This window comes from Triticum aestivum, chromosome 6D, assembly GCF_018294505.1.
Source record: "Triticum aestivum cultivar Chinese Spring chromosome 6D, IWGSC CS RefSeq v2.1, whole genome shotgun sequence".
Lineage (NCBI taxonomy): Eukaryota > Viridiplantae > Streptophyta > Magnoliopsida > Poales > Poaceae > Triticum > Triticum aestivum.
The window spans coordinates 451,105,459-451,133,223 of record NC_057811.1 but is presented as its reverse complement, the minus strand read 5'-3'; the positions used below and the strand labels follow the sequence as shown (position 1 = coordinate 451,133,223).

At 47.4% G+C, this 27,765-nt stretch overlaps 1 protein-coding gene across 1 annotated transcript in view; it reads right to left on the bottom strand.

Annotated features, from left to right (window-relative positions):
- Positions 1-3,903: 3,903 nt before the first annotated feature.
- The window catches only part of LOC123142687 (heat shock cognate 70 kDa protein-like), a 35,670-nt gene continuing 11,808 nt past the window's right edge, over positions 3,904-27,765 (bottom strand). Inside the window, exon 4 of the mRNA XM_044561486.1 lies at positions 3,904-4,214. Coding sequence (XP_044417421.1) covers positions 3,904-4,214 — 311 coding nt within the window. The remainder of the gene's footprint in view (positions 4,215-27,765) is intronic.

Genomic DNA, 27,765 nt, shown 5'->3' with positions numbered 1-27,765 from the left:
GGGTCCAATTTAGCAAAATTGCCTATGTCGCAATGAGTTAATGAGAAGAAAGATAAATTGAGTAACTTAGCTAGTTACTTATTCTATGAGAAACATCACACATACCAAGACAAAATGAGTATAACCTAATAAATAAAGTTTTGCGTGACACTACACATATGTTACTACCCACTATGAAGGTAGTAACATAGTCTAGGATAGCGTGTATGTTACTAGTGTAAGTTACTTTTCACTGTGACTAGTCTAAGGCTGGTCATAGTGGGAGTAACTTAGAGAGTAACATAGATGCCACATAAGCAAAAAAGATGACGTGGCAAGTAATTAATGAGGAGAGAGGCTAATAGAGTAACATAATATGTTACCATCACATAGCGCTTTCCAATGCAAAATGGATCTACAAAGCAATAAATGAGGACATCTATGTTATCACACCTATGACACCACCCACTATGAAGGTAGTAACATAGACTAGTACTCCAGGACGAGAATTCTGCTTACCTGCCAGCTTCTCTGGGCGGCGAGGTTAGGGTTTCTTGTCGTGCGTACGCAACGATGATATTTGGTGTCAGGTTCTTCAGATCGACTCACGGATTCAAGGACGACGACTGCGACTCCAGGACGCTCGTTCTTATGGCACGTGCACTAAGACTTTTCAGCTGTCATCGACAAGGTCAGGCCGGCTCCGGTATGGGAGCGGCGACAGCGGCGCGTCAACGGCTTGTTCTGGCAGCGACAATAGTCATTCAGTGGTCCATGGACCTCGATGTAATTTTTATTATGTTTGAGGTGCTTTGTACTTCCGGTGAATGTTTATAACAGATCTGATCCTTTTCACAAAAAAAAGAATATTTGAAAGTATAAAAAAGTAAAAAAAGAAAGAAAAAAAGAAAAACGGGAAAAAAAGACGAGGTTATGGCCTCCCGCGCGCTGGGACAGTCTAACGCTTGCTCAGGCACGGCGTCCTAAGTCTCGCATTAAACGAGCCATAGGTGCTCCCCTTGTTGAAAGCCCCGCCCTAGACGTGGATGCTCAGCCCGGGCATGCAAGCCCAACACCAAGCTCTAGGCCCCGTAGAGCTCTCCACCACGGGTGCTCCTATGTGACGCTCTCTACATCAGAGTTGATGTTTCACACAGGGCGCGACTCACTTGGGCCGGCCCATTTTGCAGAGGCACGTTCGTGAGGTGGAAAAATGCCAAAAATTAGCGCGCTAGAGCAAGGTTTTGAATCCAAGACTCTGTAGTGATGCGCATGTTGCGCTAGCCGGCCTAGGGGAGCTTCTCTGTGACGCTCTTTGCATCAGAGAGTCAACGTTTCACACAGGGCGCAGCTCGGCCGGCTCATTTTGCAGAGGCACGTTCGCTAGGTGGAAAAACGCCAAAAATTAGGGCTCGGGCCGGCTCATTTTGCAGAGGCACGTTCACAAGGTGGAAAAACGCCAAAAATTAGGGCGCTGGAGCAAGGTTTCGAACCAAGACTCTGTAGTGATGTGCGTGCGATACTAGCCGCTCCGACCAGCAAGCTCCTGTGCTAGGTATGCAATGTGGCTGTTAAAGAAACAAACAAAAGCGGCAAATTCTAAACGTTCAAGAAAATTCCCAAAAAAGAACCACTGTAAAATCGGGCATGACGACGGTTGACCGAAGACAAAAAGATGACATCCAGGCTGTAATTTGGGGGCAACTCACTCCAATCACTATGGCTGAGTGAACAAGGAAGGCGCAGCGAAGGTTCTTGACACGGTGGTGTGGCTCAACGTGGCCGGTGGTGGTGGCGGTGACCCTAGCACGGGTGTGTTGGGGCGAGCAATTCCCGCTGTGAGAGAGAAGGGAGAGGGGAAGCGAAGATAGGGGTCTAGGGCAAGCTATATGGCCCCGGGGTGGTGCTGTAGCACCTCGGTGACGAGCATCGGTTTCCATGTCGTCCACGTAGGAGAGAGGGAGAGAGGAGGAAGACGACGTTTACTCCCCAAACCTCCTAAATCAATAAAAACGGCTCAAGGGAAAGATTTAACGGGTTTAAGATATTTCAGGATCAAAATTGTACCAATATTAACTCCATGGGGCATTTGTCCATTGAGGCATATTTGGGGGTGGAAAATAAACATCTTTCACCTCTGCCCAGTGACAGAGCTGGACCCAGCCCATAGCATAATAGATATACTAAATAATTAAAAATAAATTTTACGAATATATGCATTATTGGCCCACCCTGTCCCAGTTGCCTTGTCCGCCACTGCCTCTACCTATATAAATGATCGCTCGCACACACACCCTATCCCTAAAAGAAACCACAACAGGCTGGGCCGGTATACCTTGAGGTCGATGAAGTCACCACATGCGCCACATAGTCAACCAAATGTCATCTCCCACTAAAAGAACATTGCCAGAAATACTTGAAGAAATCCAACGAAATGCGGGCATTTGTGCCAAGTTTAAGACTTGCATGAGGGTGGGTTGGTTCCACCATAAAAAACTTAAGCATACGAGCTAAGCTTAATTCGGCAGTATGGTAAGTGCAGTTGCAACCATCATATTGTAAAACTAGATCGTTGATGGCGCCTGTTGCGGCGCCTATCTATTTTTTGACAGAATGGTAGGATTTTTCATATATTTGTGCATAACTAAGTGTTGAAAGATGAATATAAATATTTTGTTAAAATTTAGATGGTGCAAATAGTTGAGAAGTATTGCACTACTCATACTAATAGAACCGGACAAACAACATTAGAAATCGGCGAGATCTAACACAATGTAGGCTTGCATAGCAGCCCAATGTAGCTATGATGGTTGCAACTGCACTTACCATACTGCCGAATAGCTATGGACATGAGAGAGCTCGGTGTAGGTGCAGTTTTACTGTCCTAAAATTCAGGCATGGCATCCAATATCCCACATAAACTCATTTAGATACATAATGTCTAGAACTATACTGAGTAATTAGGTGTCTTGGCACATGTTTCTAATTAAATTCTTTTCAAAATCTACCCGCAAACATAATTGTTATCAGATTCTACTCAGCATTCCTCTTGCGAGTATTTGTTTTTTCAGTTGTATCCCAAGCACCCTAATAAGAGCATCTTCACCACATGTTTATCCCATACTACCATGAATTGGGGAGGCAGCATACGAAATATCCAAATCTCTTCATCTTTCCTTAATTTATAGAAGAATAGCATAACCAGCATAAACAAAAAACCATTAGTGATGTACAAAAAAGTATTAGCGTGTGTGGACGGACGAGTTGAGGACTAATGAAAAGAATAACAAAAAAAGAAGGGAATTTGCTCACTGTTTGGTTGCTATATACTATCTCAGTTTAGTTTATGTGTACGATTGTGGCGTCACAGGGAAGGATCCTCTGCACATCAGTGCTCTGATTACAAGCTGACTTTCAGATTGCTAACGAACAGTGCTGTTTGTGATACGCACATATACACCAAACCATTTTATAAGCATTTCAGATACACATTTTGTTTGTCGAGTCAAGCAAATACTAGATGGCGGATCAACTTCGGAAATTACTCAATGTCACCAGATGAACTTGGTTTAGAAAACAAACGAAACACAAGCTGACTTTCAGATTGCTGACGAACAGTGCTGTTTGTGATACGCAGATATATACACCAAACCATTTTATAAGCATTTCAGATACACATTTTGTTTGTCGACTCAAGCAAATACTAGATGGCGGATCAACTTCGGAAATTACTCAATGTCACCAGATGAACATGGTTCAGAAAACAAACGAAATACAAGCAAGGCTACTAGGGCCATGCACATGCGCAGTGCCAGAAAGTGCAGAATAATACCGGTACTAAGCATCCATTATAAATTAAAGGCGGAGTTATTTTGTAGGATTGTAAAAAGAGCACGATGCACGCGTTCTTTGAGAGCCTCATGGCTATCCGCGTTCCTCCTTCACGTTCTTCATCTGCTTCTTCTCCTCAGACTTGCACTTGTTAGCATCACGCACCATACGATCTATCTCGTACTTGCTCAGCCCACCCTTGTCGCTGGCGATGGTGATGCTGTTCTTGTTTCCGGTCTCCCTGTCCTTTGCCACGACCTTCAGAACGCCGTTTTCCTCGATTTCGAACGTCACTTTGAAATTTGGCACGCCTCTTGGCGCTGGAGGGATGCCAGTGAGCGTGAACACGCCCAGAAGCCTGTTGTCCTTGGTCAAAGCCCCTTCACCCTCGTACGGGCGAATAGCTCCCATGCGACGTCGTTGGTGTGAATTGTCTCTCATGCGACGTCATTGGTTGTAATAGCTCTCATGCAACATCTGCGTTGAAAAAATAGCTCTCATGCGACACTGCTGCCTAATCCAAAGACACATGTTTAAAACTCGAATCAGGTGAGCGGGACCCACAGCGTGGGACCCACTAACTTATCCAACTCAGCATTGGTCAGGTGAGCAGGATCCATGGCGTGGGACCCACTAACTTATCCAGGTCAGCATTGGTACAAGAGGACACCGAGCCGTGCCCCGAGCCGTGCAGCACCCGAGCCCATCCTCCCCCCCTCCCCGACCGTTGTTCTTCTTCTTCTCCGGCGACGACGCGCAGCAACGCCGTTCCGGGCCGCGACCTAGCAATGTCGAGCTCCGCTTCAGCCTCCGGCCGCTCATGGCCGCGCTATGGCGCAGTGCCCATGACAAGGTGCCCTGCATGCCCACGTATCGCACCCCTGAAGCGGCTAGTCACAACGACCGACAAGAATGGCAACCTTGGGCGGGAATTCGTGAAATGCGAGAGCAAACCAGAGCAGGGAAAGGTGAGATTTTACTTCTCAATATGCCAATTTTGGTTTTTGTCTCCCAATTTCATATTTGCCCTTTTTCATCGGATTTGGAATTTAGGGTTCATCTTTCCGATTTCAGAAATTGAAGCAATGCACCCATTTTGAGTGGCTAGATGAGTACATAGAGCGGATTCAACTGGAGGGTGCATCAGGGGAGCTCGATTTACCGTTGGAGGCGGAGAAGTTGGGCAAGTTTGGATCGGGCGCGTGTGGATCTGGGGCCCCTGGATCTGGCAATTCCATTGGGGGCGCCCATTCCATTGGTGCTACTGTGGGGGATGCAGGAGTGACGGCAGAGCTGAAGAAGCTGAATAAGCAGATGAAGAAACTCATCAAATTGCAGAAGCAGGGCAATTTGATGGGGTTGATGGCCGGACTTTTTTATCTTTGTGTAATTGCTCTCGCATTTGTTTATGTGATGATAATTAGTCGTAAGTGAATAGATTGGGCATCATTTGTAATCGTAATGATATGGATTGAATAAAAGTGTTGCGCTGTACAAATTCGGCATGTCTTCTCCACTCTGTTTCGGCCCCGTTTTTTCAGTTCTTCAGTTCGTCATCAGTTTCAGGTTCAGTGGTAGAGTAAGAAAAGGAAAAAAAGGTTCGTCCACAGTTGCCCGAAAAGGCCAGGCCCATATAGAAGTTAGGCAGGGCCGAATAGAACATATCCAGGCCCATTGATAAAATAAGTGTAGCTAGTGCAAAAAAAAGTGCACACGGTTATTGACATCGATATATCTTTTCGGCTTTAGGTTATTTCACAAATTTTAAGTTTCCTGCAGTCACTTTTTTTAGATTACTTATCTGATAATTATTTGAGCTATTTTTATGCATAAGCTATCGTGTCCAGTGGTAGGGGCCCGTGTTGTTTCGGCTAAAACAAAAGGTTGGTTCTAGTTAGCAGTCTAACTTGCAGTCTTTGTGAACCAAAAAAGTTGCAATTGTTTGGTTCTAGTTTATTTCAACCAAGCATCATTTTTAAATTTTTTTGATTTGTGCTATGGTGTTTTCAAAGTTTTTACTCGTGTGTTTCAACCGAAAAAGGTTGTGCCCCTCTCAAAAAAAAGACATCTAGTGTGCCCCTAGTAGCATCTCCTTACAACATAGAGGGGCATCCCCTTACAACATATAGTGCATAAAACATAAAAGGAAGATAATTAACTAGACACGTGCTAACAACAACTTATATGATTGGATCATGTTTTAGTGCATTTTTTAGTTCACATGGCCACATAAATGAAATGCAATGGAGAAACTTTAGGCCCGAAAAAACATTAATAGATAGCACGATAGAGGGGCATCGGGTACCCTAGTAGCATAGATAGATAGAACATATAGAGGGGCATCCCCTTACAACATATAGTTCATAAAACATGAAAGGAAAATAATTAAAACTAGATAGATAGAAGACACGGGCACACACGCCCGAACCAACACAAACACAAGCTAGATAGATAGAAAGACTCGCACTCGAACAAATCCTTGGCCCCTCCTCCTTAGCCGGCACCCCTCACTCGTCGTTCTTCGGCATCTGGTAGGGGAGGGTGTGCATGCCGTTGGGGTGAGGGAAGATGTGGTGGAAGTTGGTGAAGATGTTGTAGGTCGTGAACGCGATAAACTCGCATCCACACCAGAACACCTCGCCGAGGAGGTGGTGAGCGTCGTAGGGGTTGGTGAAGGTGACGTAGAGGCCGATGAAGAAGCCGTTGGCGTTGCCATCGTACTGCTCGTGGAGGTGGAACATGGGCGGAGTGCCCGGAGGGAGGTGGCGGTAGCTGGCTTGGAGGAAGAAGCGAGCCAGCTCTCTAGGGCCCCTCCACCTTGAGATGGCCCACACCCTCAGGCTATTCTCGACGATGACTCCGGCCGGGTACTCCCTCTCCGGCACGGTGCGAGGGCGACGGTAGGTAGGGTCGTTGAACTGCATGGTGGCTCGAGTGGTGGATTTGGCTCGAAAAGAAGAAGCGGAGGAGGCTTGAGAGATGAGTGTGAGAGGGATGAGGAAATGGTGCCCTTTTATAGCCGCGTTGCAGCCGTGGTCAATGTGTACACGGTGCCTTCTCGATCGTTTTCTCTTCTCCGTTCGTACTGGCATAAGTAATTGCGGGCATTAATTCAAAAACGGCGGGCAGAGCATCCAAAGAGGCACGGGCGGCACAGGCGAGATGCATCATTTCGTGCACTTGCATCGGCGGTGACGCCGCTTGGGAAACAGGCCCGGTTATCCGCGCGTGACACTGAAAAAGGAGCTGCACCACCGACGCGTCCGTCCCGTGTCTCAGGTTCAAACATGCATTTGTTAAAATAGCTTAGATGCGACGTACCTATACGCTGCGCCCCCTGCCGCTGCTTTACTGCGTCGATGCGTGCATGCAAGCCCGCATGCAAATGGCTAGGCTGTGTCACAGCGTTCACGAGCACCGTTCACAAGCACAGAATAGCTAGGCTGCGACGTTGCATGGCATGCATGGGACAGGGATGGCCCACATGTCATTGACCCTCTCGCATGCAGCCCATCCCCCCCTCTCGACGGCCGTGCGCACGCACGCCAGGCTCTGCCGGGCCCGATCCGCTCGGCCCAACGGTCACTGAGATGCTCCCCCGCTCAACGTTATCTGTTCGTCAGAGAGAAAAAACGGTGGCCAATCAGATTGGAGAACCAGGGCTCCCACGGATCGCCCCCGCGGAATCCTTCTAGGAGGCCTATCCGACGGCCGCAGTTTGGCGTTAGGGTTAGATCGACGGTGGACGTTTGGCGCTAGGGTTACATGGGTTTTGGAGGCAGTCAACGGGGTTTTGAAAGGTTTGACCGAACATTCAAATGTTTATAACTAATTCAAAAAAATTCTAAAAAATGAAAAGCTGCGCATATAGTCTTGTTATGTTACATAGTTATGATATAAAATGATAAAATTGATCTAATGATCTTTGCATGAAAAAACTGTTGGAAATATGCCCTAGAGGCAATAATAAATGGTTATTATTATATTTCTTTGTTCATGATAATTTTCTATTGTTCATGCTATAATTGTGTTATCCGGAAATCATAATACATGTGTGAAATACATAGACCACAATGTATCCCTAGTAAGCCTCTAGTTGACTAGCTCGTTGATCAACAGATAGTCATGGTTTCCTGACTATGGACATTGGATGTCATTGATAACGGGATCACATCATTAGGAGAATGATGTGATGGACAAGACCCAAACCTAAGCATAGCACAAAAGATCGTGTAGTTCGTTTGCTAGAGCTTTTCCAATGTCAAGTATCATTTCCTTAGACCATGAGATCGTGCAACTCCCGGATGCCGTAGGAGTGCTTTGGGTGTGCCAAACGTCACAACGTAACTGGGTGACTATAAAGGTACACTACGGGTATCTCCGAAAGTGTCTGTTGGGCTGGCACGGATCGAGACTGGGATTTGTCACTCCGTGTGACGGAGAGGTATCTCTGGGCCCACTCGGTAATGCATCATCATAATGAGCTCAATGTGACTAAGGAGTTAGCCACGGGATCATGCATTACGGTACGAGTAAAGAGACTTGCCGGTAACGAGATTGAACATGGTATTGGGATACCGACGATCGAATCTCGGGCAAGTAACATACCGATTGACAAAGGGAATTGTATACGGGATTGATTGAATCCTCGACATCGTGGTTCATCTGATGAGATCATCGTGGAACATGTGGGAGCCAACATGGGTATCCAGATCCCGCTGTTGGTTATTGACCGGAGAGGCGTCTCGGTCATGTCTGCATGTCTCCCGAACCCGTAGGGTCTACACACTTAAGGTTCGGTGACGCTAGGGTTGTAGAGATATTAGTATGCGGAAACCCGAAAGTTGTTCGGATTCCCGGATGAGATCCCGGACGTCACGAGGAGTTCCGGAATGGTCCGGAGGTGAAGAATTATATATAGGAAGTCCAGTTTCGGCCACCGGGAAAGTTTCGGGGGTTATCGGTATTGTACCGGGACCACCGGAAGGGTCCCGGGGGTCCACCGGGTGGGGCCACCTATCCCGGAGGGCCCCATGGGCTGAAGTGGGAGGGGAACCAGCCCCTAGTGGGCTGGTGCGCCCCCCATGGGCCTCCCCCTGCGCCTAGGGTTGGAACCCTGGGGGTGGGGGGCGCCCCACCTGACTTGGGGGGGAAGTTTCCCCCCTTGGCCGCCGCCCCCCCTGTAGATGGGATCCTAGGGGCCGGTGCCCCCCCTAGGGGGCCTATATAAAGGGGGGAGAGGGAGGGATGCTGTACCCTAGCCCTTGGCGCCTCCCTCTCCCTCCCGTGACACATCTCTCTCCCGCTTGCGCTTGGCGAAGCCCTGCCGGGATCCCCGCTACTTCCACCACCACGCCGTCGTGCTGCTGGATCTCCATCAACCTCTCCTTCCCCCTTGCTGGATCAAGAAGGAGGAGACGTCGCTGCTCCGTACGTGTGTTGAACGCGGAGGTGCCGTCCGTTCGGCGCTCGGTCATCGGTGATTTGGATCACGACGAGTACGACTCCATCAACCCCGTTCACTAGAAAGCTTCCGCTCGCGATCTACAAGGGTATGTAGATGCACTCCTTCCCTCTCGTTGCTAGTAGACTCCATAGATGGATCTTGGTGATGCGTGGAAAATTTTAAAATTCTGCTATGATCCCCGACAGTGGCATCATGAGCCAGGTTTATGCGTAGTTACTATGCACGAGTAGAACACAAAGCAGTTGTGGGCGTAGATGTTGTCAATTCTTCTTGCCACTACTAGTCTTATCTTGTTTCGGCAGTATTGTGGGATGAAGCGGCCCGGACCGACCTTACACGTACGCTTACGTGAGACAGGTTCCACCGACTGACATGCACTAGTTGCATAAGGTGGCTAGCGGGTGTCTGTCTCTCCCACTTTAGTCGGAACGGATTCGATGAAAAGGGTCCTTATGAAGGGTAAATAGAAATTGGCATATCACGTTGTGGTTTTACGTAGGTAAGAAACGTTCTTGCTAGAAACCTATAGAAGCCACGTAAAAAAACTTGCAACAACAATTAGAGGACGTCTAACTTATTTTTGCAGCATGTGCCTTGTGATGTGATATGGCCAGAAGATGTGATGAATGATATATGTGATGTATGAGATTGATCATATTCTTGTAATAGGAATCACGACTTGCATGTCGATGAGTATGACAACCGGCAGGAGCCATAGGAGTTGTCTTTATTATTTTGTATGACCTGCGTGTCATTGAATAACGCCATGTAAATTACTTTACTTTACTGCTAAACGCGTTAGCCATAGAAGTAGAAGTAATCGTTGGCGTGACAACTTCATGAAGACACGATGATGGAGATCATGGTGTCATGCCGGTGACGAAGATGATCATGGCGCCCCGAAGATGGAGATCAAAGGAGCAAAATGATATTGGCCATATCATGTCACTATTTGATTGCATGTGATGTTTATCACGTTTTGCATCTTATTTGCTTAGAACGACAGTAGTAAGTAAGATGATCCCTTATAATAATTTCAAGAAAGTGTTCCCCCTAACTGTGCACCGTTGCGAAGGTTCGTTGTTTCGAAGCACCACGTGATGATCGGGTGTGATAGATTCTAACGTTCGCATACAATGGGTGTTGACGAGCCTAGCATGTACAGACATGGCCTCGGAACACACGCAATGCACTTAGGTTGACTTGACGAGCCTAGCATGTACAGACATGGCCTCGGAACACGGAAGACCGAAAGGTCGAGCATGAGTCGTATAGAAGATACGATCAACATGGAGATGTTCACTGATCTTGACTAGTCCGTCTCACGTGATGATCGGACACGGCCTAGTTAACTCGGATCATGTTTCACTTAGATGACTAGAGGGATGTCTATCTGAGTGGGAGTTCATTGAATAATTTGATTAGATGAACTTAATTATTATGAACTTAGTCTAAAATCTTTACAATATGTCTTGTAGATCAAATGGCCCACGTTGTCCTCAACTTCAACGCGTTCCTAGAGAAAACCAAGCTGAAAGATGATGGCAGCAACTATACGGACTGGGTCCGGAACCTGAGGATCATCCTCATAGCTGCCAAGAAAGATTATATCCTAGAAGCACCGCTAGGTGAAGCACCCATCCCAGAGAACCAAGACGTTATGAACGCTTGGCAATCACGTGCTGATGATTACTCCCTCGTTCAGTGCGGCATTCTTTACAGCTTAGAACCGGGGCTCCAAAAGCGTTTTGAGAAACATGGAGCATATGAGATGTTCGAAGAGCTGAAAATGGTTTTCCAAGCTCATGCCCGGGTCGAGAGATATGAAGTCTCCGACAAGTTCTTCAGCTGTAAAATGGAGGAAAATAGTTCTGTTAGTGAGCACATACTCAGAATGTCTGGGTTACACAACCGCTTGTCTCAGCTGGGAGTTAATCTCCCGGATGACGCGGTCATTGACAGAATCCTTCAGTCGCTTCCACCGAGCTACAAGAGCTTTGTGATGAACTTCAATATGCAAGGGATGGAAAATACCATTCCTGAGGTATATTCAATGCTGAAATCAGCAGAGGTGGAGATCAGAAAGGAACATCAAGTGTTGATGGTGAATAAAACCACTAAGTTCAAGAAGGGCAACGGTAAGAAGAACTTCAAGAAGGACGGCAAGGGAGTTGCCGCGCCCGGTAAGCCAGTTGCCGGGAAGAAGTCAAGGAATGGACCCAAGCCTGAGACTGAGTGCTTTTATTGCAAGGAAAGTGGTCACTGGAAGCGGAACTGCCCCAAATATTTAGCGGACAAGAAGGCCGGCAACACCAAAGGTATATGTGATATACAAGTAATTGATCTGTACCTTACCAGTACTCGTAGTAGCTCCTGGGTATTTTATACCGGTGCGGTTGCTCATATTTGTAACTCAAAACAGGAGCTGCGGAATAAGCGGAGAATGGCGAAGGACGAGGTGACGATGCGCGTCGGGAATGGTTCCAAGGTCGATGTGATCACCGTCGGCACGCTGCCTCTGCATTTAGCTACGGGATTAGTTTTAAACCTCAATAATTGTTATTTAGTGCCAGCTTTGAGCATGAACATTGTATCTGGATCTCGTTTAATGCGAGATGGCTACTCATTTAAATCCGAGAATAATGGTTGTTCTATTTATATGAGAGATATGTTTTATGGTCATGCCCCGCTGGTCAATGGTTTATTCTTGATGAATCTCGAACGTGATGTTACACATATTCATAGTGTGAATACCAAAAGATGTAAAGTTGATAACGATAGTCCCACATACTTGTGGCACTGCCGCCTTGGTCACATTGGTGTCAAGCGCATGAAGAAGCTCCATGCAGATGGACTTTTGGAGTCTCTTGATTACGAATCATTTGACACGTGCGAACCATGCCTCATGGGCAAGATGACCAAGACTCCGTTCTCCGGAACAATGGAGCGAGCAACCAATTTATTGAAAATCATACATACCGATGTGTGCGGTCCAATGAGTGTTGAGGCTCGCGGAGGATATCGTTATGTTCTCACTCTCACTGATGACTTAAGTAGATATGGGTATGTCTACCTAAGGAAACACAAGTCTGAAACCTTTGAAAAGTTCAAGGAATTTCAGAGTGAGGTTGAGAATCAACGTGACAGAAAAATAAAGTTCCTACGATCAGATCGTGGAAGATAATATTTAAGTCACGAATTTGGTACGCACTTAAAGAAATGTGGAATCGTTTCACAACTCACGCCGCCTGGAACACCTCAGCGAAATGGTGTGTCCGAACATTGTAATCGCACTCTATTGGATATGGTGCGATCTATGATGTCTCTTACCGATCTACCGCTCTCATTTTGGGGCTATGATTTAGAGACTGCCGCATTCACTTTAAATAGGGCTCCGTCGAAATCCGTTGAGACGACGCCATATGAATTATGGTTTGGGAAGAAACCTAAGCTGTCGTTTCTAAAAGTTTGGGGATGCGATGCTTATGTCAAGAAACTTCAACCTGAAAAGCTCGAACCCAAGTCGAGAAAATGCGTCTTCATAGGATACCCTAAGGAAACTATTGGGTATACCTTCTACCTCAGATCCAAAGGCAAGATCTTCGTTGCCAAGAACGGGTCCTTTCTGGAGAAAGAGTTTCTCTCGAAGGAAGTAAGTGGGAGGAAAGTGGAACTTGATGAGGTGATAGTCACCCCTTCCGAACCGGAAAGTAGCGCAGCGCGGGAAGATATTCCTGTGGTGCCTACACCGACTGGGGAGGAAGTTAATGAAGATGATCATGAAGCTTCGGATCAAGTTACTGCTGAACTTTGAAGGTCCACAAGGACACGTTCCACACCAGAGTGGTACGGCAACCCTGTCCTGGAAATCATGTTGTTAGACAACGGTGAACCTTCGAACTATGAAGAAGCGATGGAGGGCCCGGATTCCGACAAATGGCTAGAAGCCATGAAATCCGGGATAGGATCCATGTATGAAAACGAAGTATGGACTTTGACTGACTTGCCCGATGATCGGCGAGCCATAGAAAATAAATGGATCTTTTAGAAGAAGACAGACGCGGATGGTAATGTGACCATCTATAAGGCTCGACTTGTCGCTAAGGGTTATCGACAAGTTCAAGGGGTTGACTACGATGATGACTTTCTCACCCGTAGCGAAGCTGAAGTCCGTCCGAATCATGTTAGCAATTGCCGCATTCTATGATTATGAGATATGGCAAATGGACATCAAAACGGCATTCCTTAACGGCTTCCTTAAGGAAGAATTGTATATGATGCAGCCGGAAGGTTTTGTCGATCCTAAGAATGCTAACAAAGTATGCAAGCTCCAGCGCTCAATCTATGGGTTGTTGCAAGCATCTCGGAGTTGGAACATTCGCTTTGATGAGATGATCAAAGCGTTTGGGTTTACACAGACTTATGGAGAAGCCTGTGTTTACAAGAAAGTGAGTGGGAGCTCTGTAGCATTTCTCATATTATATGTGGATGAGATACTATTGATGGGAAATGATATAGAATTCTTGGAAAGTATAAAGGCCTATTTGAATAAGTGTTTTTCAATGAAGGACCTTGGAGAAGCTGCTTATATACTAGGCATCAAGATCTATAGAGATAGATCAAGACGCCTCATTGGTCTTTCACAGAGTACATACCTTGACAAGATATTGAAGAAGTTCAATATGGATCAGTCCAAGAAGGGGTTCTTGCCTGTATTGCAAGGTGTGCAATTGAGCACGGCTCAATGCCCGACCACGGCAGAAGATAGAGAAAAGATGAGTGTCATCCCCTATGCCTCGGCCATAGGGTCTATTATGTATGCCATGCTGTGTACCAGACCTGATGTAAACCTTCAAAGTCTGGATAAAGGAGTTCATTACCGACCTAGGGGTGATACCCAACGCGTCAGGCCCGATGACTCTCTTCTGTGACAACACTGGAGCTATTGCCCTTGCCAAGGAGCCCAGGTTTCACAGGAAGACCAGGCACATCAAGCGTCGCTTCAACTCCATTCGTGAAAGTGTTCAGAATGGAGACATAGATATTTGTAAAGTACATACGGACCTGAATGTAGCAGATCCGTTGACTAAACCTCTCCCTAGAGCAAAACATGATCAACACCAGGACGCTATGGGTGTTCGATTCATCACAATGTAACTAGATTATTGACTCTAGTGCAAGTGGGAGACTGTTGGAAATATGCCCTAGAGGCAATAATAAATGGTTATTATTATATTTCTTTGTTCATGATAATTGTCTATTGTTCATGCTATAATTGTGTTATCCGGAAATCGTAATACATGTGTGAATACATAGACCACAACGTGTCCCTAGTAAGCCTCTAGTTGACTAGCTCGTTGATCAACAGATAGTCATGGTTTCCTGACTATGGACATTGGATGTCATTGATAACGGGATCACATCATTAGGAGAATGATGTGATGGACAAGACCCAAACCTAAGCATAGCACAAAAGATCGTGTAGTTCGTTTGCTAGAGCTTTTCCAATGTCAAGTATCATTTCCTTAGACCATGAGATCGTGCAACTCCCGGATGCCGTAGGAGTGCTTTGGGTGTGCCAAACGTCACAACGTAACTGGGTGACTATAAAGGTACACTACGGGTATCTCTGAAAGTGTCTGTTGGGCTGGCACGGATCGAGACTGGGATTTGTCACTCCGTGTGACGGAGAGGTATCTCTGGGCCCACTCGGTAATGCATCATCATAATGAGCTCAATGTGACTAAGGATTTAGCCACGGGATCATGCATTACGGTACGAGTAAAGAGACTTGCCGGTAACGAGATTGAACAAGGTATTGGGATACCGACGATCGAATCTCGGGCAAGTAACGTACCGATTGACAAAGGGAATTGTATACGGGATTGATTGAATCCTCGACATCGTGGTTCATCCGATGAGATCATCATGGAACATGTGGGAGCCAACATGGGTATCCAGATCCCGCTGTTGGTTATTGACCGGAGAGGCGTCTCGGTCATGTCTGCATGTCTCCCGAACCCGTAGGGTCTACACACTTAAGGTTCGGTGACGCTAGGGTTGTAGAGATATTAGTATGCGGAAACCCGAAAGTTGTTCGGAGTCCCAGATGAGATCCCGGACGTCACGAGGAGTTCCGGATTGGTCTGGAGGTGAAGAATTATATATAGGAAGTCCAGTTCCGGCCACCGGGAAAGTTTCAGGGGTTATCGGTATTGTACCGGGACCACCGGAAGGGTCCCGGGGGTCCACCGGGTGGGGCCACCTATCCCGGAGGGCCCCATGGGCTGAAGTGGGAGGGGAACCAGCCCCTAGTGGGAGGGGAACCAGCCCCTAGTGGGCTGGTGCGCCCCCCATGGGCCTCCCCCTGTGCCTAGGGTTGGAACCCTGGGGGTGGGGGCGCCCCACCTGACTTGGGGGGGAAGTTTCCCCCCCTTGGCCGCCGCCCCCCTGTAGACGGGATCCCAGGGGCCGGCGCCCCCCCTAGGGGGCCTATATAAAGGGGGGGAGGGAGGGCTGCTGTACCCTAGCCCTTGGCGCCTCCCTCTCCCTCCCGTGACACACCTCTCTCCCGCTTGCGCTTGGCGAAGCCCTGCCGGGATCCCCGCTACTTCCACCACCACGCCGTCGTGCTGCTAGATCTCCATCAACCTCTCCTTCCCCCTTGCTGGATCAAGAAGGAGGAGATGTCACTGCTCCGTACGTGTGTTGAACGCGGAGGTGCCGCCGTTCGGCGCTCGGTCATCGGTGATTTGGATCACGACGAGTACGACTCCATCAACCCCGTTCACTAGAACGCTTCCGCTCGCGATCTACAAGGGTATGTAGATGCACTCCTTCCCTCTCGTTGCTAGTAGACTCCATAGATGGATCTTGGTGATGCGTCGAAAATTTTAAAATTCTGCTACGATCCCCTACAATAACCTTCACAAATTGGACTATCTCGACTGAGGTTGCATAGAGTTCAAAGGAGTGAGAAGAGGGTTTGAGGTTTTGAAAATGCAAAAAATCAAAAACCTCACCTTAGCTTCATTTTGGAGTGACTAAGGAGGATCTGAAGTTATTTTTGCATTTTAAATTTTTAAACTTGTTTTATTGCTGACTTTGTATTAAAGGGTGTTTTTTCAAAAATAAATTAATAATATGAATACTTATTCAAAAAAGGTGAGACTTCGTATTGATCCTATATAGGTATAATATAAGCTAAGAAAATCTTTTTTTGTGATTTTGAGAAGGTCGAAAAAAACTTGCTTAGAAATGGGGTCGTTTTCCCTTACTTTGGAGCCTGTTTGGACAACATTTTCAGTGACTATGAGTTGGACTTCACAAAAAGGGTTGGATTTATGAACTAAAGTGCATAGTAGTACATAAAACAATGCAACATCACAGAACAAACAAATGAACTCCAAAAATATTGGAGATAGGTTCAAATTTGAATGTCGGTTCAAATTTGAATTTTATTTCAAGTCAAATCAACATCATAGCACGTAAGTTTTCACATGAAAGTACATAAGTTTTCACATCAAATGACAACAAACATAAGTTTTCACATCAAATTTGAATGATTTCGACTTTATTTCTTTTGCTTCTTTCTACCACTCGATTTCTTCTCCTTTTTTCCACCGTTTGGTTCCACGGCGCATAGTTTGTTGATGCTGATGCTCTTGCTTTTTGGCCCCTTGGTTTTCTTGCCAACTCCACTAGGCCCCCTCAACTTTTGCCCCTCACCATGTCCCACTTCTTCAGTTTGCACTTCTGTAGCTTGAGTAGATGGCACACATTGTTCAACTACTTCAGTTTGCAACTCAACACTTGGCACCACAACCTCCAAACATGGCAACACAGCTGTCAAAGCAGATTCGCATGGCAGCACAACAGTTGCTTCATCTGCAACAGTTTCAGATTGCCCTAGCGCCTGCAAAACAGATTCAGTATGCATCACATCGTCCAAAACAGAAACACTTAGCTCATGTTCAGCAGTAACAGTTTCAGTTTGCTCCATATCTTTGTCACCAAACATTATCTACTTAGTGCTCTTCCTTCTAAAGCCACTGAGTCTTGCTTTTTTCACTGGCCAGCACTGTTCAACAACAAGAGGTGGGGCTTTTTCTGCACGCTTCCTCCTAAAAAATAAAGCATTTCACTTGGTTAGATACTAGAACAAGTAGCAAAATCAAAAACTTGCAAAAACAGTAACATAAACATACTTTGGCCTCTGAGGAGTGTAGATGCATTTGGATGAACCAACTCTGTGCCCAAGTACCTCACACAACTTGCACCTATTTTTGTTACCTTTTTGAGCCCTTTTGGGCTTATCATTCTTTTCCTTTTCCTTTTCCCCTTCTTACTACAACCACCTTTCTCAAACCAAGCTTTGAATCTGCTCTGTTTTGGCCTCCCAGCCTTTCTTCTAGTGATAGGGGGACACAAGGTAAATTCTATTTCCACCTCAGGCCACTGAGATTGGTCAGTCAGTGCAGGAATTGGACTTGCATATGCAGCTTTGAATTTTTGTACTGAATAATACTCATGCAAATATGGGTGCATATTTAACCTGGGTTTAGATGCCAAAAAAAGTATGGAATGCTCACATGGTTTTCCAGTGTGTTGCCACTCTTGGCAAGTGCACTCATGCAACTCAGTATTTACCACATGCCTCTTGCCACTCTTTGTATCTCTAACTTCAGCACCCCACAAGGAAGATTTCTCAACAGATAGATGTGAAAGATTTCTACTCCTGTTGACCACCTGTTGTACCACTGCTGGAAGCTTGTCCCCGTCCAAAATATTAGCAATTTTTCCTCTCAACTCCCATAAACGCATGATCATGATCCTTATTTGGTCCACCATGTCATGCACAGGCAAGTCTTTCAAATCCTTCACTTTGTTGTTAAAACTTTCTGCCAAGTTGTTATTGATATGATCACATTTTATGGCAGTATTAAAACCTGATTTATACCACAACAGAGAATGGTGTGTGTTCAACCATGAAGCAAATTCATTATCACTACATGATGCCAATATCTTACCAAGGTGATAGGAATGTGTCTGTCTGGTGTAGGATCTTGCTGCTGGCCACATGCGCCCAAATTCATCTCCTCTGAATTTTTTTATCAGATTCATCCACATATGTCCAAAGCACTCCCTCTGCTCAGCATGGGGGAAAACATTTTTTACTGCATTTTCCAACCCATTACATGCATCTGTGTGGATGGCCAAAGGAGGAACTGGCCCTATGCATCTTTTCAGTTGCATCATGAACCATATCCATGATGCCTCTGTCTCTGATTGAAACATTCCTATTGCAATTGGGAACATCCAGTTGTGTCCATCTAGAGCATTGCATGCAGCCAACTGACCATTCCACTTTCCAGTCAAAAAAGATGAGTCTATGCTCAAATATGGACGACAACCTGCTTTGAATCCATCTATGCAAGGCTTCAAACACATAAAAAACTTGCTGAATAAAACCTTGCCATCCTCTCTTACCTCTGTATCTATCTCCACCACACTTCCAGGTGACCTCTTCTCCACCTCTGCTTTAAAACTATACAACATCCTAAATGTATTTGCCCAGTCACCATACAATGATTTCATGGCCCTTTGTTTTGCTTTCCACACTGTGGTATATTGCAGCTGGATGGGGTACAGCTTCTCCAAGTCAACTTTAAGCCTCTTTGCTGTAGTGTTTGGAGTCTTGGCTAAAATAGGAGTATATCTTCTCTGTAACCCAAAGCTGTGATATCATCTTTGAAACTCTCTCTGAAGTGGTCATACATGTATGCTGGTGTGGTATTTGATTTACCACTACTGGAATCAGCTAATTTGCCATCTGCCAGCTCTTTGCCGTCTGCTAGCTGACGGCAAAGAAGCTCTTTGCCATCAGCTACCCAAAAGCAGACGGCAAAGAACGGCAAAGAAGCTCTTTGCCATCTGCGAGCTCTTTGCCCTCTGCCAGCAGACGGCAAAGAATCTTTGCCGTCCGCTGGCAGACGGCAAAGAGTGAGGTGGCCCCCACCCCCCGCCCGTTTGGGAAAAACTTAACGGCCCACCTCTTTGCCGTCTGCTAGCGGCAAAAAGGCGGACGGCAAAGAGAGGCGGACGGCAAAGTGGGCACTACCTAACGGCCCATACCCCCCCGCCCGTTACTCAATTTCTCTCCTCGCCGTTCTCTCCTCCCACCCCACCGCCGCCGCCGCCCCGTCGCCCCCGCCGCCCCGTCACCCCACCGCCCCGGGGCCCCGCCGCCCCACCGCCCCGTCGCCCCCCCCCCCGCCCCGGCCCCCGCCGCCCCGCCGCACCGCCCCGGGCCCGGCCCCCCGCCGCCCCAGGCCGCCTCCTCCACCGCCCCGCCCCCCTCCTCCACCGGCCTCCTCCACCGGCCCTGCCCCAGGTGAGCCCCCCTTTTTTTCTTTTTTTTCTCTTTTTTCTATTTTTTTCCTTTTTTAGTTTTTAGTTTTTAGTTGTAGTTTTAGGTTTAGTTTTAGTTTAGGTTTAGTTTTAGGTTTAGTTTAGTTTGAGGAAAGAAGAAGAAGAAGAGAAAAAGAGGAGAGGAGGAGAAGAAGAAGAGGAAAAAGGAAAGGAAGAAGAAGAAGAGGAGGAGAAGAAAAAAGAAGAAGAGGAAGAAGAAGAAGAAGAAAAAGAGGAGAGGAGGTGAAGAAGAAGAGGAAAAAGGAAAGGAAGAAGAAGAAGAGGAGGAGGAGAAGAAAAAAGAAGAAGAGGAAGAAGAAGAAGAAAAAAGAGGAGAGGAGGAGAAGAAGAAGAGGAAAAAGGAAAAGGAAGGAAGAAGAAGAGGAGGAGGAGGAGAAGAAAAAAGAAGAAGAGGAAGAAAAGGAAGAATAGGAAGAAGAAGAAAAGGAAAAAAGAGGAAAAACCCCGACCCGACACGGCACCCCGACCCCGACCCGGCACCCCGACACGACACCCGACCCGACCCGACACCCCGACCCCGACACCCCGACCCCGAGCCTGACCCGACAACCCGACCCCGACACCGACACGGCACCCCGACCCCGACCCGGCACCCCGACCCCAACCCCGACCCCGACACCCCGACCCCGAGCCTGACCCGACACCCCGACCCCGACACCGACACGGCACCCCGACCCCGACCCGGCACCCCGACCCGACACCTCGACCCCGAGACCCTGACCCCGACACCAACACGACACCCGACACCGACACCCTGACACCACACCCACCCTTACCCCGACACCGACACGGCACCCCGACCCCGACCCGGCACCCCGACCCAACACCCCGACCCCGAGACGGCACCCCGACCCGACACCCCGACCCGACACCCCGACCCCGAGACCCCGACCCCGAGCCTGACCCGACACCCTAACCCGACACCGACACGGCACCCCGACCCCGACCCGGCACCCCGACCCGACACCCCGACCCCGAGACCCCGACCCCGACCCCGACCCCGACCCCGACACCCCGACCCCGAGCCTGACCCGACACCCCGACCCCGACACCGACACGGCACCCCGACCCCGACCCGACACCCCGACCCGAGACCCCGACCCGAAAAGGTGTTCTTTGGCCTTCCAGAAGCCGACGGGGTCATATATTTGTGAATTATTAGTTAGGTCATATATCTTTCGATTTTGTTATGAAAAACATCATATATAATTGTGTTGATCGGGTAGTTTTAAATGTGCAGTTGTTTCATCGCTGCGAGGTTTGGTGTTCGACGACCTCGCCGTGCGTTTGACGAGCTCTGCCCCTTCGTTCGTGGGTGAGCACAAATGACATGTCCTCCTCCCCCATTAATTATTTGATCTATTCCGATGAAACTTGATAGCTAGCTATATATGTGTCTTGAATCATCAGTATGCGTAACCAATATGTGTCTCCCGTTCGAAAGCGTCATAGTTATAAATATGCATGCATTTGCATATTTATAACCTTGATTCTTTCGAATTGTCCAACGCTATCCATGGACAGCCCGAGTATGTTTAGATTGGGTTCGTTTTCCCATATGCTTTGCTCCGGATCCGACGCATAAATTTCGTCAGTGCCTCCCCTGTTGTTCTCCGGGTACACATCCTCTCTGTTTATTGCAGAGACGTGTATCAGGAGAACAGCGGGGAGGTGCTGCCGAAATTTTGCGTAGGATCCGGAGCATAGCATGGGAAAATGAACCCAATCTAAACATACTCGGGTGGGATTAGGACCTATCATTACCTATTAGAGTGTAGGTTGCATGGACGTAATAAAATTGACAAAGTAGATCAACTGATGAATATATACATGGTGAATTATATATATATTTGTTGTGTGTCTAGTAGCTCTGAAAGTCAAGATGAGTGATCGTGCATGGATGTACACCGGTCACACTGGTCAGAACAAATGGAGCACTGAATGGTTCACAAAAACCAAGGGGTTTGTGCGAGCCGCATTTGCAAATGGCCAGAGGAAAACCTGGTGCCCCTGTTTACGGTGCGGCAATTGGGAAAAGAGGACAGAGGCTGAAATGGGCAAACACCTGCAGAAGAGTGGTTTTACGCCCGATTATACGGTGTGGACATTTCATGGTGAGTCTGCCCAACGTGACCGAGCTGAGGTGGATCGTCGTCGCACCGACGAGCATGGTACCGGGATGGAAAACATGGTGCAAGACTTTGATGATGCTCGGGATTCGGACGAGGAGATGGAGGAATCTGCAAAGGCCTTCAATGAAATGTTGGAGTCTTCAAAACGTCCGCTCCATGAGCACACTGAGCTTTGTCAGTTGGATGCCATCTCACAAGTAATGGCTCTGAAGGCTCAGTTCAACTTGGGCAGAGAATGCTACGATGCAATGATGACAGTATTTGGACGCTTTCTACCCAAAGGCCATGTAATGCCTGCAAACCTGTACCAGTCGGACAAAATCCTCCGTGCACTGAAGATGCCCTATGATAAGATACATGCCTGTGAGAAAGGATGTGTCTTGTTTAGGCTTGACTATGCGGACTTGAACTATTGTCCCATTTGCAAGTCTTCCAGGTATGTTGTGGTAGACAACGGTATGGGTGAGAAGACACAGACCAAAATCCCCGTTAGTGTTCTTCGGTATATGCCAATCGTACCAAGACTTCAACGTCTTTTCATGGTCGAAGAGACGGCCAGACAGATGACATGGCACAAAACGGGCAAAAGAACCGAACTAGATGCAGATGGGAATCTGATGATTGTACACACATCGGATGGTGTTGCGTGGAAAAAGTTTGATGAATTACATGGTGACAAAGCGGCAGATCCGAGGCATCCTCGAGTCGGCATCAGCACGGATGGGTTCAGTGTGTTTGGTATGACGGCAGCCCAATACAGTTGTTGGCCCGTATTTGTCTTTCCACTCAATCTCCCCCCCGGACAGATTATGCAAAGAAAGAACATTTTCCTGACGTTGATAATTCCAGGGCCCAACTATCCGGGGAAAATATGAATGTGTACATGCAACCGCTTAAGGACGAATTGCAAGAAGCCTGGGATAATGGGTTCAAGACATACGATGCCTATAGCAAACGGAACTTCATAATGCGTGTCTGGTACATGTACTCGACGCATGACTTGCCGGCGTATGCGCTATTCGTTGGCTGGTGTGTGCATGGAAGGTTCCCGTGCCCCACATGCAAGGGAGCTCTTGAGTTTCGTTGGCTTCAGGCCGGTCGCAAGTTTTCTTGCTTCGACATGCATAGACAGTTCCTGAATCCTCGCCATAAGTTCAGGAAAGACAAGAAGAACTTCATCAGAGGTAGAGTTGTCAAAAACTCTGCACCACCTGCATTGACAGGCCAACAGACCCTGGATCAGTTAAACGCTCTCGAGCCAGATCCAGAGCGTCCAGGGTACTTCAAGGGGTATAATTCTAAGCACGCCTGGACTCACAAAACATGCTTATGGGATCTGCCTTACTTCAAAGACCTCCTTTGCCCACACAACATCGACGTGATGCACACTGAGAAGAATATCGCCGAGGCACTTTTTGGTACATTGTTCGGCATAGATGGGAAGTCAAAGGATAATACTAAGGCTAGAGTCGATCTGGAGGCGCTATGTGATAGGCCGTTACAAAACATGAAAGAACCGAAAGGAAAGCAGAACTGGACGAAGCCAAAGGCATGGTTCAATCTTGGAAGGCCAGCTATGAGGGAAATTATCTTGTGGGTGAAAATGCAGTTGATGTTCCCCGATGGGTATGCAGCGAATCTACAGAGGGGAGCCAGTCTTGATAAATTGAAGATATTTGGTCTCAAGAGTCATGATTGGCACATATGGATTGAGCGGGTAATGCCGGTGATGTTGCGTGGCTTCATCCCTGAGGATGAATGGCTAGTACTGGCAGAACTCAGCTATTTCTTCCGTGTTCTTTGTGCGAAAGAACTATCGCCTGGCGTGCTAGAAGAAATGGAAGAGTTGGCGCCGGAGTTGATCTGCAAGTTAGAGAAGATCTTTCCACCGGGCTTCTTTAATCCAATGCAACATTTGATTTTGCATCTCCCGACCGAGGCAAGATTGGGGGGGCCCGTGCAAAATCGTTGGTGCTACCCAACTGAGAGGATGCAGAAGACGCTTCGACAAAAATGTAAAAATAAACGTAGAATTGAAGCATCGATGGCTGAGGCATTCATCACTGAGGAGGCGGCAAACTTCGTGACAGCACACTACGAAGCCAAAAATCGTCATTTGCATAATCCGAAGCCTCGGTACAATGCTGACGACCCTAAAAAGGGTGGATCCAACCTCAGCCTATTCAAAGGGAATCTCGCACCAGCCAGTGTTTCAAATCCAGTATCTTTGGATAACGAACAATGGCGGACCATTTCGTTGTATATCTTCAACAACCTGATAGAAGTGCGGCCGTACATCGAGTAAGTTCTCGGTACATAGTTTCGCAACTTCTATTTCCTTTGAACTGCTCTTATTCCTGGATATTTCATACAGTCGATACGTCACCTTATTCTCGTATGGAGCGGTGATCCAAAAGGATTCTGTCGAAGAGTATGAGCTTCTCGCAAAGCAAGGAGGCGGCTATCCCGGTTTCATCTCTTGGTTCAAACAAACGGTAATTTCTATTAGACTTGTAGGCTAATTTGTAGGCGGCTATCCCGGTTTCATTCGCTAATTTGTGCGTAATGCAACAATCCTTTCATATTAAACTTGTAGGCTAATTCAGAGTCTATGGACGCCGAATTGAGACAAGTCGCTAATGGTTTTGACTATAAGGTCCGTTCATTTGACAAATACGACATCAACGGGTATCGCTTTCGTACCTATGGCAAAGAGCTATCTATGGCCGACCGAAAGTCTACAAATTGTTGTGTATCTGCTATCGGCGAAGGAGGTACCGAGTATTATGGGAGAGTTGAAGCAATTTATGAACTTCTATTCTATGGTGAAAACCCACCGAATGTCGTAGTCTTCAAATGTTATTGGTTTCAGCCGAAGGAGACCAGAAGGACTCATGAACATATAGGGCTAGTTGAAATCAACCAAAGCACCCATTTAGATGTTCCTGATGTCTATATTACGGCTCAACAGGGGACCCAAGTATTCTATCTACCGTGGGCCTGCCAAACTAATCCAAATCTGAAAGGTTGGGATGTCGTTTATGAAGTGCCGCCACGTGCTAGACTATCTCCCCCAAAGGAAGAGGATTATGAACCTCACATTAACCCAGACACATATGAATGAGAATTCTTCCAAGAGACACGTCTTTCCAAAAAGCGTTTCAAGAACCGCTATACTTCACCCCAAAACATTGAAGTAGACAGCGACAGTGAATCCGACATCACCCCAGAGGAGGAACAAGAAGAACCGGAACAAGAAGAGGTTACTGCTGCGGATGACCTGTCATTGCTTGACCGATTACGTCAAGGTGGCCTTCCACATGTTGATGCCACTGAACCCTATGAGCCCGTCATTGATTATAGTGATGATGATGATTATGCATTTATTGATGATACTGATCGAGATTATTAGTAGTGTCAGGTATTAAATTTTTTAATGTTGTACTTGATGATGATACACTTAAGTGATACACATATTATTATTCATGTCGGTCTTTTTTTATGTTGTACTAATTTCGTTTACTGTTTGTCATGGCAGGTGTTGAAAGATGGTGGGCGCTGGTCGGGAGCGCGCCAAGGCCCCTTCTTCGTCGGCGCGTGGTCTGAGGTCTTCGATTCCAGACGCACCTCTCCGCCGAGCGTTGCTGGACAGTATGTCCACACCGCCGGGCCCTTCTTCGTCGACCGCGGTGCCCAGCAGGGGACGAGGTAGGAAGAGAGGAGGTGGGGCACGTGGTCGTGGGAGAGGAGGTAGGGTGACTGCTACGGCGCCTTCCTCGCCGCCACCCCCAGCTGTTTCACCCGAGCACGTGACTGCTAGGGTGGACTCGTCCGAGGAGGAGGCTACGTAAGTGCATTTAATATTTTTGTACCTTCTGCATTCACGTTTCTTCAAATAACTAATGCGTTGGCCTTGTCATGCTGCAGGGGTTGGGACCACCATCATAGTGTCCGCCGGCCCAACTCCTTCCTTGGAGTTCTTTGCCGGCAAAACTTCCCGGGGTTTGTCACGTTGCCTGGTGAGGGTAGGCTTCCAGAGCTTGGATTGAGCTGGGAGCACTACGTGGCTGCCCCGGCCCCGCCGGATGAGATTGTCGACGGTGTCGTGTGCGACACGAGGGCAGACATGGTGATCAGAAAGTTCTGGGTAATTTCTCCTTTACACATTTCAAAATCTTCAACTAGCTAGTTATTAATTGTACTAATCAATATTGTCTCATTTGATTGCAGACATTCTACAGGTGTGAGGAGGGATACGAGGAGGACGCGGCACATGTTATCGAGAACGTCTGCAAGCGCCTACTTCAGAACTTACGGCACGAGGCTCGGGTGCAGGCTGTTCGAGACTACTACGCCTTGCGTGGTATCAAGAAGACCAAGCCGGCGTGCCGCGATAAGTTCCTGAGTAAGGAGCAGTACATGAAGGTAATTCTTAAGGCCTTCTACTTAAGTTCCTTCATTTAGTAATTCTTAGCCGTAGCGCTCAAGTTTCTATTTGCTAACTTAGGCGCCTCCAAGATGGTGTGCGGATCGGATGGATTGTTGGGAGGTGTTGGTCGATGAGTGGTGCTCAAAAGAATGGCTAGCCCTCCACAATGAGGCCAAGGACAAACGTGCCCAAATGGAAGGTGTGCCACACCATCAAGGGAGCTCCAACTTATATCAGTTCGGGCGCAACTGGGTATGTGGTTTGCTTCATGATTCATGCAATTCATTCATCATGCTAGCTTGAGCCCTTTAATTACTAATTTTCATTGTTTCTCTCTTTCAGGCACGCCACAATAAGGCGGATAAGGTGCCAGAGGTGTACGACCTGTATGCCATGGCCCACACTGCCTCTTTCAAGAAAGTCAAGGCTTTCTCTCAGTCTGACCTCGATGATGCAAACAACTTCACCAACATCTCCTCCCACAACAAGCTCGTGAGATATAGAGATGAGGGGAAGGTGAGGAAAGGGGAGGACTTTAACCCGAGCCAGGGTCCCATTGATCCAGAGCTGGTGATGATATCTGGTGGCGGGAGGTCCCATGGCTCCATAGCCATTGGAGATGGACTTATCCGTTGTCCTAGCACTCTCCCGGAGATCAAGGCGCGCCAGTCGAGCTCCGCTCCTGAGATAAGGCCTCGTGAACGGCCAGTGCAACTCGCCATCAAGGTTAGTGATACGTACTCAGTTATCTTTCTCCATTACATTGTGTGCACTTCCATCAATGATTACAAATGGTCATGTGAGTGGTGTTGCAGGCTGCTATACAGACTGAGAGAGATAGAATGGAGAAACTTCTGGCGGAGGCGGCGGAGAGGCAGCGGGAGATGGAGGAGAGGACGAGAAAGATGATGGAGGAGGAGAGGGCACGGAATGACATGCAGGCAAGGGCCATGTACGAGCTCCTTGTGGTAAGTTTCTTCTGCAGATTACTTGCTAGTCTTAACATTTGAGTCTCATTACTAACTAGTATGACTCTGTTGTGAAAACCAAATGTGCAGTCTGTGTGCGAGAAGTCCGGTCAGCCCGCTCCGCCGATGCCAGTGATTGCTCCTGGGAGCACGGTGAGTTTAATTTGAATGGACATTACTTGCTAGTCTTAACATTTGAGTGTCATAATGCTAACGAGACATTGGAAATGATCTTTGGTGCAGCTTAACTCCAGAAACGCATCGCACGATCCTTCTCCAGGTAGCGGCACTAGCCACCCCATTCCTACACCTCCCTGATCACGGTAAGTTTCTCTAGTGTTTTGCTTAACAAATGCATAAAGACCTAGACTTAGCTTTATTTCCTCAATTATGCTTACCATAATGACCTAGAGTTAGCTTCTTTTCCTCCAAAATGACCCATTTTACCTAGGTTAGCTTATAAATGATGCAGTTCATCCAAGTTAGCTCAAAAATGACCCATTTTACCTAGATTAGCTCCTAAATGAT